This window comes from Haemorhous mexicanus, chromosome 2 (genome assembly GCF_027477595.1).
Source record: "Haemorhous mexicanus isolate bHaeMex1 chromosome 2, bHaeMex1.pri, whole genome shotgun sequence".
NCBI lineage: Eukaryota > Metazoa > Chordata > Aves > Passeriformes > Fringillidae > Haemorhous > Haemorhous mexicanus.
Genome location: NC_082342.1, coordinates 46,658,324 through 46,679,864, shown reverse-complemented (window position 1 = coordinate 46,679,864; position 21,541 = coordinate 46,658,324). Strand labels below are relative to the sequence as shown.

Sequence of the window (21,541 nt, the reverse complement as noted above, 5' to 3'; positions counted from 1 at the left end):
CAAAAATTAGCTGTGTTGAAACAAAGCCTAGAACTTGTCACAGCAAAGCTGCTTAAATGGGAGAGGAGTTCTGCTTTTGCTGACTCTGAGCTCCCAGGGGGACTTTGTTGTTAGCATCCCATGTGAGGGTATTTGGCTTTCTAAGAAGCTAGGTCAGTTTGGAATCCTGATCTCTTCCTTCTCACCTCAAGCAGCAGCTGCTTAGACTTCTTTAAGGTAGCTCTCAGGGGAAAAAAGCCCCACAACACAACAGCAAAACCAAACAAACCCCCAAAATCCCTTGAAAAACACCCATAAAAGCAAACGTGTCTCCTGGGCGCAAAGTACATGGGCAGCCCTGGTGATTCAGTCTGGACTGTCTGGTGTTGGTCAACAGCAGGCAGAGAGCAGGAGAATAGAGGACCATAGATCAGACTAACACAGCAAATCCAGTGCTGCAATTGTAGTGTTATCACAGGGCCAGGAAAAAGTACATTATTAACTTCCTTTTGAAAAGAACACCTTCTCTTCCAAGGCTAATGTATGAATAAGCACAGGTAAATCATTACTTCTGTGCAAGGAATTGAGCCTGGCTAATCAGGAAATGTGTGAAGCTGATACTGTTTGCCAAATACAAGCTGTTGGTGGAATTGGTTGTTTAATGAGAGTAATAGCACAGCTGCATCAGCGTGAGAAAACACAGCTTGTCGTGTTTGCTGGGCTAACTAAGAAAAATGGGCTCTGATGTTACCTGGGGAGGTGTACAGAAGTCAAAATGAAGACAGAGAGGGGCAAGTCACTTTGGCATTATGTAGCCTAAGTAAAGGAATCAGTCTCTGCTAGCAGAATGCCAGCTGCATTTGATAACAAATATTCAGTGGAAAGGTATGCCCACAATTCATCTGAAATGGATTTTTAGACATCTGCTGGCTTGCATCTGGACAGAGATTTTTCTATTCTTCTTGTCCCAAATCTGATAGTATTGATATATCTGAAAATATAATTTCTTCATCTGTTTATAGTAAGAGATTTTCCTACAAGTTATGCAATCTTACCACCTTTTTTGATTAAAAGTGTGTTTCAATGAAACCATACCTTCTATATTTTATCACTTTATTTACTCATTGTAAGATTGAGGAGTTTTGAATTTGAGTCCACATGGATACATTTTTTGTTTTATCATTTGGCTTAAGTAATGTATACCTGTGAAATGTCTCTTTCCTTGAATTTTCATTTTCTGACACAAAATGATATTTTTTAGGGTGTTTTTGACCAGCTACTGCCAGTGTCTTCTGTAGCTATTAAGAATGCATCTTCCAGTCTTGCCTTAGGGAGGGACTGTTTTCAAGGGTGACTGAAGAGCTTGCTAAAGTCAGCTTCATTGGAACTGTGTGGCTACAACAGCTCTGAATATGAAACTGTCACCAACTAGGAAAAACAGTAACATTTAAAATACATTCCTCAGATATTATGCCAGTTTGAAAAAAAATTCAGGTTGTTTCACTGATTAATTTTACTGTTAGGTTTATTTCTGGAAGATTTATTCTGTTAGAAACTAAAATATTTGGAACAATCTTGCTTCTCCAAAATGTTTCATTTCTTGTGTGATCTGATTTTAATATAAATCAGAAATTTTAAGTTCTATAATAAGAATGTCCTGATATAACAGATTAAATGTTAAGGCATTGTGAGACAGCAATGTTTTTGTAATTTCTTCTTGTGTGAATCAGAGACAGTTTTCCTGATGTTGTTGATTTACACACATGAAACTCTGAGATTTGATTGATCTTTGCAAAATTTAGGCATCTGGTGATTTGAAGTGAGCGAGACAGCATATGGAAGCTGATCTCTGGAAAGTTTTTACAGAATGAGCTTTGATTTCATTTTTCTCCTGACTTCAATCATTAACTGCTTTTGTGAAATATGAGCATTAAGATGTTGTGAACCTTTGCATTCAGCAGAGAATATATTTTATATATATGGTCATCCATGTTCAAATAGTATATAATTCCAGAGCATGGGAAAAAGCTGCAGTGGAGATCTCTATGTAGTTAAGTTGGCTGTTAATCCAATTATTTCACTGTGTCAGGATTTTTACTCTGGGGGCTTGAAAGCAATTGAAGTGCCTTGGTAATCTGTGATCATTTAACATACTTCAGTTAGGTTATTGTGTATGAAACACAATGGTGTTTTCAATTGACTGAGGGGCCATCAACCAAAGCAGAAAGGAAAGAAAGAAGTTCCATTCTTCCATCTTTTCACAAGTCACTAATACATCGTAATGACTTTTCATAAACAATATCTTATTTTCTTGCCTGTTGAGCAAAGGGTGTTATTTCCTTTCACAAACATGTGTGGGAAGAAACTGGGGAAAATGGCTAGTTGCACTGTTTAGCTATGAGTGACAAATCACAAATGTCATCAGAGAGTTGTTTGTGCCAGACTTTCCATTTTTTTCCACTGATGCAACATACACTTGTAGATATGACCTAGAGTGTTTTGTGCGCTGCAATAAAAGGTGAACCTATTTTGAGAAAAGAGGGATTTTCCACTTATTTGTGGCCCTGTGACCTGGAGTGTGCTGCTGTCAAAACCAGCCTCTCCATTAATTCCAAATGACTTCAGAGTAGGCCTTTTCATTGCTGTAGCTCAAGAGCATCCCTTCTGGAGAGCCATGTGTTTTGAAAGAAATTGGAAAATTTGTTTAAACAAAAGATCTCGTACTATCTTGTGAGAAAATTTGTCTCTTAACAGAGAAATAGGCGATCATCAGTCTGCTTTTCTGTGTCATTTCTTCTTACCTGAAGCTGGGTAATCATCATCATTTTCTCTCGTTTCCTTGACAGATAAAAGAATAGTTTCTTACTTTTAAGAAATCAACTGATCTGTGAATAATGCCATTGATTTAAATCAAAAGACTGTTGCAGTGGGGTTAAAGACTGCTAAATTTTACTGTCTTTAAAAAAAAATATTATTATTATGGAATATTGTGCAAGAACACAGTATTTGAGAGAATTCGTTTAATTTATTTTAACTTTATAAATAAATCATATGGTCACACTTGAGAAGTCCAATATTCTGTATTCTCAGTACATCTGCCAGTGTTTTATTTCATAGAATCATCAGCCTGATAGTGCCATAACATTTAATATTCCTTTAATTGTTCTCTATAGTCTTGATACTTTATTAAAATTTTATGAAAAATAATGCAAGTACAAAAATTAAGCATTCTGGAGGACACCATGTCTAGCCAAATATTGCAAGTAATATATGAAAACTAGGGACAGATTCCTTGATTTTGTGTTTGTGTTAATTTGAGTACTATGAAACAAACTGCTAATGTTCAGAGAATAGAGGATTTACAGTGTAAATGTGTAGGACAAATCTACATGTTATAGGATATTACAGCACTCTATCCATGTCTGGTATCAGTGCAAAATAATTTCCGTGTAACACACAGCTGTGTGTGACTACACCAGTTCTTACTGCTTGTTGAATCCAAGAGATCCTGACTTGTGCAGAAGGATGAGAGCATTTATGAGAGCCTGTGCTTGTAGATGACATACAGGAGTCAATGACAAGCCATGTAAACCCAAAAAAATGAAAATGCAGAACAGCTACTGAAGACACATGTATTACAGATGCTCAGTAAAACAGCCCACAGTTTTAGCTGAAAAGGCTGCAGATTTGCAGGTAAAACCTGAAGAAAATAAGGTGAACTAATTTCCACAAAGAGAATGTTTTCTTTTTGGCTCTTCTCATGGGACTATTTTCATGGGAGACTTTAGGCAGGGCTCCCTCCTCAGCTGCACAGGGGGGAGAAAGCTGTAGGTGAAGATGAGGACAGGGAGAAATCACTCATCAATTACTGCCAGGGCCAAAACAGACTTGGGGAAATTAGTTTAATTTATTGCTAATCAAATCAGAGTGGGATAATGGTAAGTATAACCAAATCTTAAAACCTTCCCGGCTGCTTCTTCTTGGGCTTAACCATTCTTGAATTCCCTGCCTCTTCCCTTCCTTCTGACTCTTGCAAAGGGAGTAAATATCTGAAGTGTGAAATTTTGAAAGGCATCTAGATCTTAAAACTGACTTTTGAAATACAGATTTTAGGCTTAAAGGCTTTAATACTCAAAAGAATTGTAGGAGTCAAAATGCTGAAAATGGGAAGGCTCATCAAATGCTCTGCTCTTTAGGGAATTCACATCTCCAAATTAGCTGCAGGTCAGTATTTGCATTGGTTATGAATTGGTTAGAGTTGATCCTGTGGATGTGTGTACAGAGAGCTTTTCATTAGCTCCACTCAGCCTCTCAGCCTGTCTTGGGTAGCTGGCCATGTTCCCACAGCAAGGTGGCCGTGTTAGCCTCGTGCTGTGCCTGAGCAAATATTTTCTGCCCCTTGGCAGGGTGCTGAGGCAGAGCACTGCTAGGGCAGCCCTACGATTTCAGGGGCTGGCTGGCTTGTGATCTGCCTACCACAGACAGTTCTGAGAAGCTGTGCAAGGCTCCCCTGGGGTATCAGGGACAGGAATCTGCAAGCTGAGTGGAGAGCTTTGTGAAGCAGCAGTTCTCAGTATTTTTAGACTGATCACTTCTGTTGTCCTTCTTCGCTGTAAAGGCTGGGTCTCCCAATTCCATCCACACTCACACTTGCCCCATCCCACCACGCTCCCTCCAGGCTTTGGTGGCCCCTGTGCAGCAATGGGGAGCAGCAACTTGCTTAACTGCTTTATTCAATTTGTGCTAGAAAAATCAAGGCAATAGAGACTGACCATGCTTTGGTTTCAAAATATTACCTTCAACATTTTTTTCTTCATTTTCTTTACTACCGTATCAAGGAAAATAGGTGTAGTGAAGAAAATGGAAGCTAAACAGATACTTTAATGTGAACAGAAATGTGAATATTCACTCCATCTGACTGTTCCTTCTCACACTAAGTCCTATTTATAGTTAAATCAAAGGCATTTTAATGTTTTCATTTGCTTTTCATTTCTTGATGGGTTGTAAAATAAGTACTTTGTGGAAAATGACACCCTTAACCTGAGGCTACTAAGACAGGCCAAGGCATTCTTCCCAAATTCATTAACGCAACATGTAAGAGATTCCACAAGGAGACTGTCTTTTACTGGTACCTCTCAAATATGCTACTTACAGCAGGTTATGGATGAAAGGTCTCTTAATGATGTGGTGGATTATGTTGAACACACTAAAAGAAATTCAACCTTTTTAAGAAATGTAGAGAAAATATAATTTTAAAGGTCTGGTGCGGTTCTCACTAAAATCAGCTTGATATATTTACAATGACTTCAGTGAGAGGTAGAATTGGTCTTTCTTATTATATCTAACTTAAGAATTATTGGACTGGGAAAAGAAGAAATTTCTTCTCCTCATGTTCTGAAAATTTATACTGCACTGGGAGACCAGAATTGATTAGTCCCAATATCAAATTCTAATGATAGTGTCTTTTATCAAAGCTGCAAAAGTACTTGATATATGGGGTAATAAAAATCAAAACAAAATAAAAATACCAACAGAGGACTCCAATTCTCATCAACTTCCTTGGTGTGGTGCTGGCAGGAATCTCGAGCAGATTTATCTACTTAAGATGAATAGGGAAAGAGTCAGATTCTGTAAGTCCTAAAGGTGAAAATTTCTGCAAGCTAGCTCGTGCATGGGCTAAGAGATCTTTTAATCACAGGAATTTTAAGATACTTAGGTTGGTGGTGAAATGTCATATCTCCTAGTGGTGGCTATATATATCTGTTCTCACAGATCAAAGGGGAATGCTGCTTCTGCTGCTCCTTGCCTACTGTTTTCATGAATAAACATATGCACTTATTTAACCATTTCACTGCTGGTTGCTAAGAACCAATTTCCACAAAGAAAGAAGTGAGCCTGAATCTGAGAAAGAAAAACACTTAGCAAGAAATATCACATGAGTAAGAGTACTTCCTGCTAGTAGGTCATCTCAGGCAGCTGGGACAGATCTCATTCTAAGGAAAAGCTCTGTTAGGAGGTGAAGACTACTAGTGGAAGGATTAGGTGAGAGACTGATTCATACACCTGCAAAAATCTTGGGTTGAAGACAGTAGGAACTGATCCAGAAAGCAACAACACTGTGGAAAATGGCAACATCTCCACTCCCTTCAGTGTACTGACACATTCCTCTGTAATCTTGCTTGGTTGACATTGACAGGAATAAATAAATATCTGTCTTTAACAAGCTGACACATAATATTTGTCAGTTATAAAGGTTTTCCCAGGCATGAGGTAATTAGAGATTTGATTATGTAAATATATATAGCATTTATTTTTAACCAGGTGTTTAACAAAACTGAATTGGAAATTAATATCTTTCATAGGTCATATTAAATAAGGAAAATTTCCCTTATACTTTGATTGATCTGTTGTAATCAAACTGTGGTGGGATTATAAGTAAAAAATGCATTTTGGATTGGTTGAAATATGAAATAAATGCAAGTGTGTGGCTTGGAGCATGTTATTGCTACCACCACTTTCACATCTCACAGACCTTGAGCTTGTGTCCCAGAGTGGCTGTGGATGGCCCATCCCTGGAATTCTCCAAGGCCAGGCTGGAAGGGGCCCTGAATAAGATGGTCTGGAGGAAGATGTCCCTGCCTGTGGTGGTGGTGGGGGGTTGGAACTTGATGATCTTTGCTGCCCCTTCCAGCCTAAGCTATTCTAGTGATTCTAAACAAATGAGCATGTCTCTGAAAATGGTTTCCACTCCTCTGCTCCTGACCAAAGCAGACTTTTTTAAACACTGATACTGCACATTTTTAAATGTGTTGTTGGAGTAAGATGGGCAGCTGAATATCTGCACCGAGTATCCTGGCTTTTAATAAGGTAGCAAAGACATGTATTGTTGAAATTTAGTAAAACTCTAGCATGCTAACCAAGGTGTGTGCAACCTGAAAGCAATTTTAGGGAATTAAATAGATTTTCAAGTAAAATGAAAATCACGAAATCATAGAATATTTTGAGTTGAAAGGGACCCATAAGGTTCCTCAAGTCCTACTCCCTGCTTCTCACAGGACTACCTAAAACTAAACCACATGGCCAAGACCATTGTCCAGATGCTCATTGATTGAAAGGTGTTTTAGGTAAAATGTTCTCTGGATGCTGTCAGGGTACTGCAGGGGCCAGGGCCCCCCTGAATGCCAGGAGCTTTGGGAGTCTGCAGGGTGGAGGGGCAGCACCTGGCAGCCAGGACTGGGAATGTGGGGGCAGCCCAGCACCAGCACTAGCACCTCCCTGGGGTTGTTGTTGGAGGAAGACTGATACTGGGCTGGAACTCGGGCCCTTGGATGGGCCCATGGCCAGGGCAGGCAGGGCAGGGCTGTGAGAGCATGGCTGAGGCAGGACTGACCGCCCAAGGGGCTGATGTGGGGGGCAGGGCCCTGGGCAGGGCCAGAGGTGTCCTGGGAGATGGACAGGGACTGTCAGGCCAGTGGTGCCTTTGGGACTCACACAGGTCGTGTTTAAATATGTGAAGATATTTATTCATGGGAAAAAAAAAAAAAAAAAACAGTCTGATTTTGGTGTGTTGATGTTCAAAGGGATTTTGAAATTCTCATGGGAACACTGGTGAGTTTCTTCTTGTGGTGTTGCCCATGCCATGTTCTGCCTGTCTGCCCTCTTGAGTTCACCCACTCCTCTGTTGAGAGCATCTGTAAGGGAAGCTGACCAAGGAGCACATAGGGTTGAATTCTGACTCTTTGCTGTCTTGTGAAGATAGATGTTCCTTTGAAGGAATTCTTTTCCCATTGTTTTTATTCCACAGGGCTAGATTTATCTTGCACTTATCCATGTAGCAATCAGGAGTACCTTTTTAAAAGCAATTTCTGTGTCTTGAAGCAGGAAAAGATAAACTGTACATCGTCTTGACCTGTTTCAGGTAGAATCCACTGTTGCCTTCTGTGTATCTAGTTGGTTTGGCAGACGAATGTGTTAAGGATAGAGTCATCTCCTTTACCTCTTCTCCTTTCCCCTTTCACATGTCCTTACAGGTGGCTCCATGCTTTTGATATGTCATGCATACCTATGCTTCTTGTGGAGCAGATCCTATCTAACCCTAACTGGCTTGGCTTTAATCTGCCACACTTATTCTTTTCATACCAAGAAATTATTTTAGAGGTCCAAGTTTACAACTGAAAGATATTAATGGTTCTCTCATTATCACTGTCTCTCTCTTTTACATTATAGAAAATGAATGTATTCCCACCAAAATTTTGGATTTCTTAAAAGGTACAGTATTTTTGCTGCCAGTCTGGGTTTATGAGGCATCTGTGACATACAGAAAATGTTACATCTGGTCACTTTGCTCTGAAGACTGTTGCATGTTATGAAACACTCCAGGGTTTGCTATAAATAACGAGAAATTTTTAACAGTCACTTTGCTGCTGTGTGGAATAATATTCTTTTGACAATGCAGTGAGCTGGAAATACAAACTTGTAAGCAAATGCTGAGAGTTGCAATTTCACAAGAAGCCAAGCACATCCTGAGTTGTGCTGAGCAAACCTTATCTAGTTTATTCAATTGTGTCAGGCATCGATTGAAAAGTTATTTTTCATTTCTGTGGAGATGATACGTATTTCTCTTAGGCTGCTTTTTAAATAAAACATGGGTGTAATGGAAGATGGTATTTTGTTATTTTTGTCTACAGAAAAAATAGCAAATCAGGGTTTCATGAGAATATGATTTTTTCCTATTTGCATTAATCTTTCTCCACAACTATTTCTGCTGGCTGTGGCTCTGACTTACCCCACTCTACAAGCAGAGCAGAAGTATTAGAGAGATTTTAATAGCTGTTTCTTTTTCATTAATTCACTGATTTTGCAGGCTTACCAAGTCTTCATTTTATTGAATTGAGGTTTGGCACATTTAAAATAGAAATTTGTTAGACCAAAAGAGAACTCGTATTTCCCTTAATGTACTTAACATATTGGCATTTAGGTATTTTTCAATGCACAGCATTGAAATACATGCACAGTGTACATTCACTCCTGTGAATTAAGTTTATTCTGATAGGAGGTAGACTCAACCAGTACAGGCATGTATGTCCAAGCCTTGTGCTCCCTTCACAGCAGAGAAATGTAAGTATGTCTACACATGGGGCATGACTCATCTGACCATGACTTAGACGTCTCCCGTAGATCATACCACTTTTATTCCAGAAGCACATGTTTCTGTTGTTGCCTGTAGAAAGAGTCATAAACTGACTGAAGCAATAATTCCACACTGACACTACATTAATTATCCCAGAATTAATTTGTGTAGTTTTTGTTTGAATGCAAAATTATACCCTGCTATGTCTCCCCTTCCTGTTTCCACCTAAATTTCTGTTAAGCCACTGGTTCATTCCTCTGTTTTCCAGACAGATTGATCACCTTTGAGAGGTCTCACAAATCAAATGCATAATCCAACTCCTCACCAATGATGTTTCCTTTCTCACTCTCCCTATGAATACAAGAATATCCCATATTAAACTATTTTTTTCCAATTTGAGCCTTTTACTTTTTGTTCATTTCATAGACCGGGGTTGGAAGGAACCTCTGGAGGTCATCTGGCTCAACCCTCTGCTCAAGCAGAGTCACCTAGAGGCAGTTTCCCAGGACCACATCCATGTGGCTTTTGAGTATCTTCAAGGATGGAAACTCCACAATCTCTACAGGCAACCTGTAGCACTGCTTGGTGTATAAAAGAAGTGTTCTCTGATGTTCAGAGGGAGCCTCCTTTGGGTAGTTTATGTCTATGGCCTCTGGTTCTGGGCATCACTGGAAAGAGTCTTGCTCTGTCATCCCTGATCCCTTCAGGGATTTATGTACATGGATGAGATCATCCTGAGCCTTCTCATCTCCAGGTTAAACAGAGTCCCAGATCTCTCAGGCTTTCTCCGTAGGGAAGACTGTCCCAGGTTCCTATCATCTTTGTTGACCTTTTCTGGATGCTCTCCAGCCTGTCCATGTGTCTCCTTTACTGCAGATTCCAGAACTGGACTGAACAGTGGATCCCAGTACTCCAGGTGTGGCCTCACCTGTTCTGAGCAGAAGGGAAGGATCACTTCCCTGCACCAGCTGCAACACTCCTCCTTCCAGAGCCTAGAGTACTTCTAGCCTTTGATGGATCATGTTCAATTTGGTGTCCACCAGGATCACCAGGGCCTTTCTTTCAAAGCTTTTGCCACAGGATTTGTGTTTGACCTCTTTACATTGGCATAAAGTATTTTTTCCATATGCCAACACTCAGATTTTTCTTCTTTGGGGTAAACCATCAAATGTTTTCAAATATTTTTTTGTAGGTCATATTTTTTAGACCTTCCATTGCCTTCATTGCTTTTCACCAAACTCTCCAATTGATCCACCACTTTGTTATACTTTAAAAGGAACAGGCTTGTCTTTCTGGGGTCTGAAAATGGGTGCTCACAGTATAAGGATTACTTCTGGTGTTTTGCAAGTTGTATTTTTTTGTTTACATAGTCCTGTATAGTGTTTTCTTTTTAAATGACAGCATGACATGTTGGCTTACATTCATTTGTTTCACTCTGTGCACTCTGGCCCATCTTCTTAGGAACAGTTGGCCTGTCTGTACATTTTGCATTTGATTATTTCTATCTAAATATATTTATTGCCCTTATTTTGAATTCTAGCTTTACCCCATTTTTCCAATTTAAGACTTTTTTTTTTTTTTTTAATTCCAGTGTTGTCTGTCATACTTTCAGCCCTTCTAGATGTGTCATGGAAACATAGCAAGAAAGTCATTGCATTTCTTTCTGCAAGTGTACTGTTGTAACTGTACTGTTTTGTCCCGTGTTCACAAAATCCCCTAAGGCTCTAACTCCTCAAATGTTATGAAATACCTTGCTGTAAACGTTCCTGAGGCACTGCCATGTATCGTATAGGACATTCAGAGAAGTCCAGTTGTTTTAAAATTTTGGTTAGCAGCTGGACCTCCTTTCTGAAAGTCACCCTGTACTCTTTGTACCTGATGATGGTGGTGGTGTTTAAGTTCAAGCTGATTTTGCCCCAGTCTTTCCATCCTCTAAATAACTATGAGCCTGATAAGGAAGCAGCTTTGTTTTCTCTTACTGAATTTGTCCATTTTTTGAAATCAAGTATGGATATGCAACTGTGAATGAAAGTGTGGCCTAGCACTGTGAATTTCTAACCTAATCTCAATAAGTAAAACTAAAAAAAAACTATAATCAAAGTTTGGGAGGGTTTACTCACTGATCAGAATCAAAGGAGCAGCTCCATTAAAATTTGTGGATTGCCGAGGTTGCAGAAAAGGTCTGGCCAATTAGAAGAATAAAATCCTTTTTAACCCCCCAGTTATTTCTCAGGGATACCATCCTGTATTTCCTTAATCTTTTTGAGGAGATGTGACACCTTCTCTCAGTCACTATTCCAAAACACACATCCTTGTACGGAGTCGTATCCTCCCTCAGTGCAACCAGTGAAGCTTTTCCCTGTGCTTTTCCTTAAAGATTAAGCAGTGGATTTGGCATTTAATTCATAAGCTTTTTGGTCCTAGGGTGGCTTGCATCCAGAATATGCAGAGGTTGTGCAGAGGGTTGGATACTCTGTACCTAATGAAGGAGCTGGTGGTGCAGTGCTCAGCAGGAGACTCTCCATGTTCCCAAAAAGCAGCTTTAGAATCTGTCAGTATTTCTGAGCTAGGTCTTTGAGGAGGGAGGCTGAAAGAGCTCCTTAGAATCAGGAACTGTTTGCTCCCTTTCTTTCAGTGATAGGTTTTTTGTTTTTCATCCCAGAGCTGCTTAGGCTGTGGTGCCATTTCACTGCAACATAAGACTGTAAAATGTGATATATATAATTGCTCTTTTCAAAATGTTCTCTTGCACCACTGTAAATCAGGAGAATGTCCTCTGAAAATGGCAGAATTATTCTCATTTTATTCAGTGAGAATATAATTAAAGAGACAGGAAGGCAATGAAATGTAGCAGTAATGAAATACAACTGATGACAGAAATGTTTCTATCTTTCCCTGCTTGCAAGAAGGATAGATGATGCCATCCTGCTTGCCTGTAGGCTTATGGTCCAGGTGTAAAGCTGTCCAGCTCTGGGGAGGTGCCCAGAAGTGTGACTTACTATGGCAAGCTTCAGGCAAACCTGATATGCTGTAACATCAGCTATATTTTTAGATAAAAAAGAAGAATATAAGAAGCATGAGAAGTCAAAGAAAAGAGATGGTGGTCAGGCTGGATCACAGCTGCAGACTGAAGTCTGCTTGAAAGTGTCTGAATCATCTCTGAAACTTTTTTGGAAAGGAGAGGGCTTTGCAAAAGCTGATGAGAGTGATGGAGTCTTAACTCTTCTCTGCTGTTGTTCTTTACAAGACCTTAGTGTTTTGTCCCAGGAAAGGCAGGGCAGTTTTTTTTCTGCTATCCTGTTCCCTGATTTGGCAACTTGAAGAGACTGGCAGGCCATTTTCTAAAACATCCATCAGTCATCAAGAGAGAGCAGGACAACAAAGTCACTAATGTAACGTGAAAGAAGTGAAAGGAAACATCCTGTCAATTCCTGTTAAGCAAAACACGTGATAATTTAGGGGATAAAGCTGAAATATCACTGAACCTTTGACAGTTCTAGGAAACTAATCAGTTGTGTACAGAGAGTATCTTTGCAAAAATTTCTCAAAATGCTCTGGAAACACTCAACCTTGTTGAAGCAGGGGGCAGCTCACTTGGTATTATTAGTTAGGCATTTTACAGGATGGTCTGTCTTTTATTGCTTTTCACACATAAGTCTCAAGGTGTCTTACAGGGTGGTCAATAGCATTGTTCCTGCTGCGCTGAAAGGCCACATGAGAAGTCAGGATTTATAATTTTCCTGGGGTTACCCAGAAGCAGAGCAGAGGACTCCAGAGTGCCTGTTTAGTACATTATTTACACAGTCAGTGTTTCCTGAGAAAAGCCCAACGGGGAAGGTTGGCACAATATATTAATGCAGAGAGCGATCACATCAAAGAGTTTAACACCTGAAATTGACAGAGGTGAAGTGGGAGCACAGGGGGATGCACTGATCTTCTTCTAGTCTCACAGCAGGTTAACAGGAGAAACACACCTCCAAGCCAGGTGCCTTGCCTTGCTGACAGGCAGCTCAAGCCCAGGCTAGGCTGGCTCAGCCAGGGTCTGTGGTCACACACTCTCCTCCTGAGCTGAAAACACCCTGTTTTCACCTGGAGATGGAAGAGGCAAGTGATAATATGAGATGCTTTTATTTTGCACAAGAGTGAAGTTCTGCAAACAGAAAACTCTCCGATGCAAGGGAACAAAATAGGAAGACAATTTAGAAATGCTGTACCATGTATTTCATATTTGGCAACTTGTACTTCAGAGTTAAAACAATTTTGCATGTGTCCTTTTGAAAACATGAGGCTGCATGCATGAAGAAAGCATCCCATTTCCCAGGGAGCCATGTTTCAAAAGTAGAAAAAGAACACTTAGCCATGGAGCATTAAATCAGCTCATGTAGTTAGCTGACTAGCTTTCTCACAGAGATGGATGCCCCAGAGTGAAGCTGAGGAAGCAAGGCTTAGGAATGTAAATATTAGTAGGTGTGCAGGAAAATAAATTAGAAAATTTGACAATTTTAATTACTTGCATTTATTATTTTCCCTTGCTGAGTTCCCTGGCTGACATCAGAAGCTGAATGTTAGGTTGCTAGCAGAGAAAGCACAGGGCAATAGGGGCAGGATAGGCTCAATTCCCATGTTGCCATAGAGTTCATAATGACAACATTATGTAAAAAAATATTATGTAAACCTTATGTAAAGAGAACTGATAGAAAGAGGTCCTTCCTTAAATCTCCCCCAGCCATGGAAGTACCATGTAGGATTACCTGTCACCTCAGCAGGAGCTTTCAGACCACTGGACAATTAAATCACATCATTATTACGGACACCTCTGGATTCCATGATGTAGGTTTTTCTGTTTTACTTGGTGGGATTATGGATGGAAGGAGGATTAAATGATAAGTGAATAATGTGACAGCAAGCAAATGCCTGCATGATGAAAGAAATGGTGACTGGAGGAGGTCTTTTCATTTCAAGATATTATGTGGAATAGAAAACACAGATACAAGGCATTATGGTGCCTAACACTGCTTAGATGCACAAGGTTAGTGTGTTGTGCCTGTATTGACTGTGAGATCCTCAGGGTAAGGTCTGTGGGTATTTTAGATCACCTAGCACAGTATTGCCCTGGTCTTTGTGCACGCTTGGAATGGAAACATTAATGGGGTTGTTTTTCATGAAAGAGGCTATGGCAAGCTGTATTTACAAAGAGATGTGGTTTGTCTGATTTAATTTAGTTTTCAGTGTCCATTTCAGTCTGGCAGTTTTGTGCTTGACTGCCATCATGGAGCAAGAGGTAACAATCCATGGCCTCAGTGATATTCATCCTTGGACAGTGCTCAAAACATCTAGACATCTAACAGGCAAAGGCAAAAGCTATAAACCAGTGTGATGAACCACCTGATGCTCCTTCCCTATTTTATCTTCTGCTATCCCACAAATACAAATTAGATGAAGCTCTGTTACCAAGAAATCTGCAGATTCTGAATGTCAGCCTTCCACTCTGCTGCATGTATGAGAATGAAAACAGGAAACAGGAGGACTAGTATAATATTTCCATGCCATTTGTTATTTTATAGAGCTGTTTTTCACATCTATTTTTGTTTGATTCCTCTGTAAAATGACCAGAATGGACTTGTATTAGAAATTTTGCTGAAAAAGAACAGAAGGCACTTCATTTCACTAACCTGCTTTCAGATAGTTGCAATTTCTCTTCACTTTTTTGCTTTTTGTAATTTATAGCTAAGTAACAGAGAAAGAACAACTCTGAAATTTGCTTGTAAGTCCAGGTAGATCCAGGAGCATTATTTAGACGGCGCTCTGAGAATACATATTATTGCTTTCTTATTTAATTGGGTACAAACAAAATCCAACATCTGATTTGGGAATACTTTTTTGTCAATTTAGGTTATTTTCTGACTCAATTTGGTGAGCAGACTGTGAGTCTCATTACTTGAGTAGGTGAGTGCAAAAGGCTTCTGTATAAAAGGCTGCAGTTAATTGTTTTGGCTGAAAAGACGGAGAAAGTAGAATGCGGATCCACATCTACAAGCTGATTTTCCCCCTTGTCTAAACTCTTTCTTTTTGTTTTACAGGTGATGGAAATTAAAGGACAAATGATTCATGTGCCAGAATCAAACTCTATATTGTTTCTGGGTTCCCCCTGTGTGGACAAGCTGGATGAGCTGATGGGCCGAGGCCTCCATCTTTCGGACATACCTATCCATGATGCTACTCGTGATGTCATATTGGTTGGGGAGCAAGCAAAGGCACAGGATGGCTTGAAAAAACGAATGGATAAGCTGAAGGCAACGCTAGAATGTACACACCGAGCCCTGGAAGAGGAGAAAAAGAAGACAGTGGATCTCCTTATTTCTATTTTCCCTGAAGAGGTGGCTCAGCAGCTGTGGCAGGGGCAGCAGGTTCAGGCCAGGAAGTTTGATGATGTCACCATGCTCTTCTCGGACATTGTTGGCTTCACTGCCATCTGTGCTCAGTGCACACCCATGCAGGTCATCAGCATGCTCAACGAGCTCTACACACGCTTCGACCACCAGTGTGGATTCCTTGACATCTACAAGGTAACAGCTCAACTCCTAACCTAGAAAAAGATAGCTGAAATGAAGGCAGAAAAAAATCCCAGTAGCTCTCTTCCTAAATTGTAGACCTTCCTCAGAAAAATATGGAGGCAATATTTTTGTTTTGTGTGTAAAAAAACCCAGATCTGAAATAAGACCATTGAAACTCAAATGCTTCAATATGAAATGGTCATCATGGTACTCCCATGGGAATACAGGCCTCATATTCCCATTTTCTTATAGAAATACACATCTCCTGTATTATAGCCTGGTTTCCTTTAGATGACACATCAGCCACAGCATTCTGACAGTGAAGAAGTGCACAGTGATGAATCCCAACCCAGGCTTCAGCTCTAGGGAGGCACTCATTTTCAAATGGAATGGTTTAGGGTTTAGGCCTTTATCTTTCCCGTGAAAGAACTAAAATTTTCCATAGGAAGCAGAGCATGCATTAAAAAAAGTTATTATAAGGAACTTCAACTTCCACTAAAAACCAGGAAGAGGACAGCAGATGTCCGGGAAGAGGACAGCAGATGCATAGTAAATGTAATGAATGGGACATGGCACTGGTGTGCCATGCTCCAAAGGAAATGTCACACATGCTGGTCCCAGTAGAGATCTCATCTTCACTTCTCTTAAATGGATTTGGTGTCCAGTATGTATTTGAGAGAAAAAAAAGAGGGAGGTAGAATTTAATAAATGCACTGAAGATATTAGCAGTGTAATTATCCTGTGAAACCTACAGACTGTTTTGTATATGGAATGCCTTTAATTTTGTGATAGAAGAAATAGAGCAAGTCTCTTTTTATATGGTAATGCACAAGAGAAAAGAGATGTGGTTGTAAAATTATATATTGACTTTATTACATGCCTGAGGTTTGCAAACTAACAGTTTTCAAACTATTTAATATAGGATTTGTGGATAGGCTGTAGAGAAAAAGGTCTCAAAAATGTGCTGCTCCTTTCATTTCTAGCCTTTAATGCACTTTAAAAGGAATTGAAAAATAATTAATACTCATCTAAATAATAATCATGGCTGAAAAGCTACAGCATGTACCACAGATAAAACTGAAAATTGTATAGCTAAAGGTTGGTAGGGCAGTTTACCAAAGTAAACAAGTACACTGTCAAGAATTTTGAGCTCCTGGTTTAGGGGTTTGTTTTTCTAATGCTCAGAAGCCAAAGGCCATCTTGGGACATGAATGCAGTGGAAGGTACCAGCCCTAATTCGAAAACTGTTGTGGTGGTGCTGTCAGAAAAGATGGTGAGTGCGATCTCAGTTTGCGTTAATCTAATGTTGCTGCCCTGGATTATGACCCAGCTTCAAGAACAGGACTTGAGGAACTTCTAACCCAGAGTCAGGAGGATGCCTAGTACACCCTGCTTCACATGCTGTGTGTTCACATGGGTGTACTCACTGTGTTCCCAGGTGACTAATTTCAGCTGTTTTGAAGCATTCCAGAATATCCTTTGTTGAAAGTTATGGTTGCATGGGAACAGGATATAAAGTATGCAAAACTCTATGATCTGACTGCAAAGAAGGTTGGTTGAGTCCTGTGAGAAAACTAAGAAGGAATATTTATGCATAGGAATAATTAGCACCACAGCAATTATAGCAATTATGATTTTATAAGTTATTGTCAGGTAGTGAATTTTAGATACTTAATCACCACTGCTTGTACCCAGGCCACCTCAAAGATATATTTGTGTAACTAGGCTACAGAAATTTATCATGTGACCTAAATACATAAATTTTTAAATTTGCTTGTTTTTAAGCAGCATGGCAAGAATAGTTTCCAAAGATTATTTGGTGGATGCATCTGAATACCAAATGCACCATTTTGGAAACAGAAAATTAAGCAAAATACGATAAATAAATTCCATGCTATAAATTATTTACCCAGCTTTACTGGTACAGAATTTTGTGTTCAGAACCTCACTGCTTCTAATCTGGCAATGAACGTAATATTTTCATTTGTCTCATGCTGTTCATCCAGGGATGTTTATAGAGAAATATGGCACGGAAACAACAAAGATCCTCACATTTAACTAATCAGACATAGAGGGCAAGTGTAATAAGCTCTTGGATACAGACTGAAAATGGTTGGAGAAAGCTGAAGGGTGATGAGTTAGGCTTTGAAATTTCTTGGAAATCAAAGTAAGTAGCCATAACTGATGAGGTATGGAAAGCTTATCCAATGGATGGATGCCCAGGTAAGAATGACACAGACAGATGATGGGCTCAGAAGATGAATTTCACAGCAGCATTTTGAATGGATAGCAATGATGACAGGTTACATTTGTCCAGGCTGAAGGAGAACATTGCCATAATTGAGATGCTTGGTGCTATGAGCCTGGATGACAGTTTCAGCAATCTAGAAGAATCTGTGTTTTAGACAGTGAAACTTGGGAAAGAATCTGCTGACATATAGCCTTGGTGAAAAGATTAGAAGGGACATGTTCATGATAATCACAGAGGAATGAGGAGGTGAAAGAACTGAGACTTGGTGATGCATTTGGAAACTGGGGCTGCTGACTATCAGAGCTAATTGTATTTGGCTTGAAGTTGAGGAGTAGGAGAAAAAGTCAAGCAGGGAGTGCAGTTCAGGTCAGTGTAGCTGCAGATGCTTGGCAAGCTGGTGTTTGTGGACATGCAAGTAAAAGCATGGACTCCAGGAGCAGAAGTCATGGGAGAGATATCTCAGTACATTTTGAAAGCTGTGGCTTTGGGTAAAATATGTACTTGTTGGCCTGTTTTGACCTGTTTTTCTCTGCCTCTGAGTTCCTGTTGTTTATCAGCCAAGTACTGGGAAATGATGCTTCAGTTAAGCCATCTCTTTATCAAATAAGATAGTTAGATATGCTGCAGCCATGTCTTCTGGCATTTAAACTTAACTCTGCAGTCTGAAATCTTCCCTGCTTAAGATTCCCAGAGCTTCTGTTTCTCCTTCATGTAATATGTATTTGACATTGGCTCATTTACAATATTTGTTTCTTGTTGAGTCCTTCTGTCTTTGTAGGCCTGCTTTCTCAGCTCTTTTCCCTTCAGTTTCCTTTCTGAAACATTTCCCTCTTGCACCCTTTAACTGTGTAAAGGCAGCATTTATTGTGCATGCTTTTTAAGGCTGCGTGGCTGGGTAGTGTCAAGCCAAACTGAGCAGAGCCAGGCCTGATCCTGTAGGTGTTAGTTTCTTTGTCCTTTGTCTAAACAGGGCAGAATTTGTCCTTGAAGACTGCAGATTTTCTCTGATGCTATACTTCACTTTCTCTGGAGCTCCAAGTCCCACTTTCCTTGCCTAAGAAGAGAATCCTAAATGTTTTTTGGAAATGAACTGTGGTCAGCAGCCAGAATTTCTTTGCTGTACATCTTCATCGTAAACATTTTAATTGAAAGTTTATTGATTATTTATATAAGACAATATAATTACATACATTTATTTTACAGTCAGAATCCACAACTTAGTTGTGTGGATTCCTGCTTTCTTTCTGGTTTCATTATTTGGCTAAACCAGCACTCTCTCTGAGCAGTACCACATGCAGCTTCCATGGGCTTTTATTCCTGGCAACATGATACACTTAGTATGTTGCATCTTTATTTTTCTGATTTTATATGTCTAACACAAAATACAGCCTTAGTGTTTGCTCATTGTAAAGACCTAAGACTAAAAAATGATGGGAAATCTGGACTTTCCTGCAATCATTCAAGACTGATACCAGTTTTGAAAAATGTTTCTATGTAAAAATGTTTATATTTAAAATGTAATTTTAAACTCCCATTTTCTAAGGATATCACTTTCCATTTCTGTACTGCTAGTTTAGGTTGCAGAAATCTGTACTCATTTTACAGTAAATACCAGTACATTCTCAGTGCCATGACCATCCCCTCTTGGGAACTAATACATCTTGTACTCAAATGCAAGAATTTGTACATACTTGTACTTGAATAAATGTTCTCAACCTTACTATCAGTGCTATAATGACTAAAAAATACTTCAATAAGCAGGGTCATGAGCTTCAGATTATTCTGAAGTTTTCCAGGCTTTTATGTTTCATAAGTTAAAAAACATAGTCTCCAAGTTTTTCTGTAAAATCTGTGGCCACTGTTTTTGCCATCTTTCCATCCAGTTTTACCTTTTAAGTTCTGTGCAAATACGTGGCCATTTTGAGAAGTTTTGAAATTGTAAACTTCAGCTTAGGCATTTGCAAAATGCAGGAAATGCAATTAAGATATATAAAACGATAGTGATACTCTTACATGAAAAATACAGAGCACATAAAATGTTGCAAGATACCTTTTTTATAAAATTGAATGGTGCAGCTCTGAGGATTACCAGTGCACTAGGTGTTGCTTCTTCCTGATAGCTTAAAGCCAGTGGGTTTTGAATGTGTAATAGATGAAAATGGGCAATAGAAAAAAAATTCCCTAGCCCAGAAGCTCGCTCTCTCTGCAGTGCCACCCAGCCTGGTAGAGGTGCCTTCAGCACACTGCTCTGTTTGGGTCCCACCACAGAGGGTTCCTGAACCTTCTTTCTCCTGTCTTTGAGCTGGCTAGGACGCTTTCTCCTCCTTGAAGTGTTTGCCTGTACCTGGACTGGCTAACACGCTGGCAAGTCTCACTCCAGTGTGAAGTTAGAGCAAAGCCAGGGCAGCTCTCTCTTCGGGGAACTCAGAAGTGTTCTTGGGTTAAGTTAAGGGGAAAAAAAAAAAAAAAAAACAAGGAAAAAAAAAACAAGGAAAAAAAAACTAAACACAAAATGTTCCACGGATTTTCCCTGCAGATCTGGTGTAACACCACCCAAGAACTCAAGAATATTGTAGGACTTCCCATTACTTTAAGCATATATTTTTCTCCAGCCTTGTGGACGATTTACACTTTCTGTCTTCAGGGAGATCTGCAAATGAAGCAAACAGACACTCAGGCTCCAGAAGATTTATTCTTTGCTTTAAAAACATACAGCCCTGCACAAAGCACTAAAACATCTGTGCATGGTCTCCTGCAATACATCACCCAAGAATCCTCTAAAGAGCCTAGGACTTCTGTTTCTATATACAACTACTTCTCTACTTCTTCACTAATACCATACTTGTATATAATTCTTTCTTTTTTTTTTTTTTTTTTTTTTTTTGGTCTCTCTCCTTTCACTTTTCTCTCATCTGGAATGCACACATTTGTTTGTAACTGCCCTGGTCCATTTCTCTCAAGTTGCATGGGAGCCTTGGAGTCTGTGTGCAGCTTACAGGTCCTGTGAGCACTTTCCAACTCCTCAGTTTGTATGTGAAGCCTGGCTATTAGCTTTAACTTGAACAGGACCAAGAGGGGTGTCCTCCTTGTTCCAAACTGAGGAGCAAGCTCACATACTGTGGCCAGACAGGAACCATGGCCAGGGGCATTCCCTCTTGCAGCACACAGATGCTATGTCCCTGATGCTATGTCCTCTGTTTTATTCTGTCCAGTTTTTCCACCTTCTAAATTTTAGTACCTCTGAGGGACTGGAGAAAATTAATTTCACTTTCCATCTGCTTTGGCTCTTTTCATTTTTAAGCAGTCTGTCTGGACTTTCATGTACCAAGATGCAACATTTTCATTCATGCAAATAGCATTCATAACTGTACCTTAATTTATTAAATTATTTAAATGAACATGGAGGATACTCAAGTAAGTTTATGGAGACCAGATGACATAGGAATTTCAGGTCACATAAATTAAAGCCTGTATAACCTTGAGGAGGATGTTCTGGTTCACTGGGAGTTTAAATACTGGGGATACCTCTGGCAAATTAAGACCACACTTACACTGGGAGAAGAGCAATCACATTAAACTGAAATGTGTGTCTTGGGTCATACATGATTATTTTAGTATTTTTTTATT

At 39.6% G+C, this 21,541-nt stretch overlaps 1 protein-coding gene across 1 annotated transcript in view; it reads left to right on the top strand.

Moving 5' to 3' along the window:
* The window catches only part of GUCY1A2 (guanylate cyclase 1 soluble subunit alpha 2), a 152,239-nt gene that overhangs the window by 60,041 nt on the left and 70,657 nt on the right, over positions 1 to 21,541 (top strand). The window contains exon 5 of the mRNA XM_059838644.1: positions 15,190 to 15,675. Within this exon, the coding sequence (XP_059694627.1) occupies positions 15,190 to 15,675 (486 nt within the window). The remainder of the gene's footprint in view (positions 1 to 15,189; positions 15,676 to 21,541) is intronic.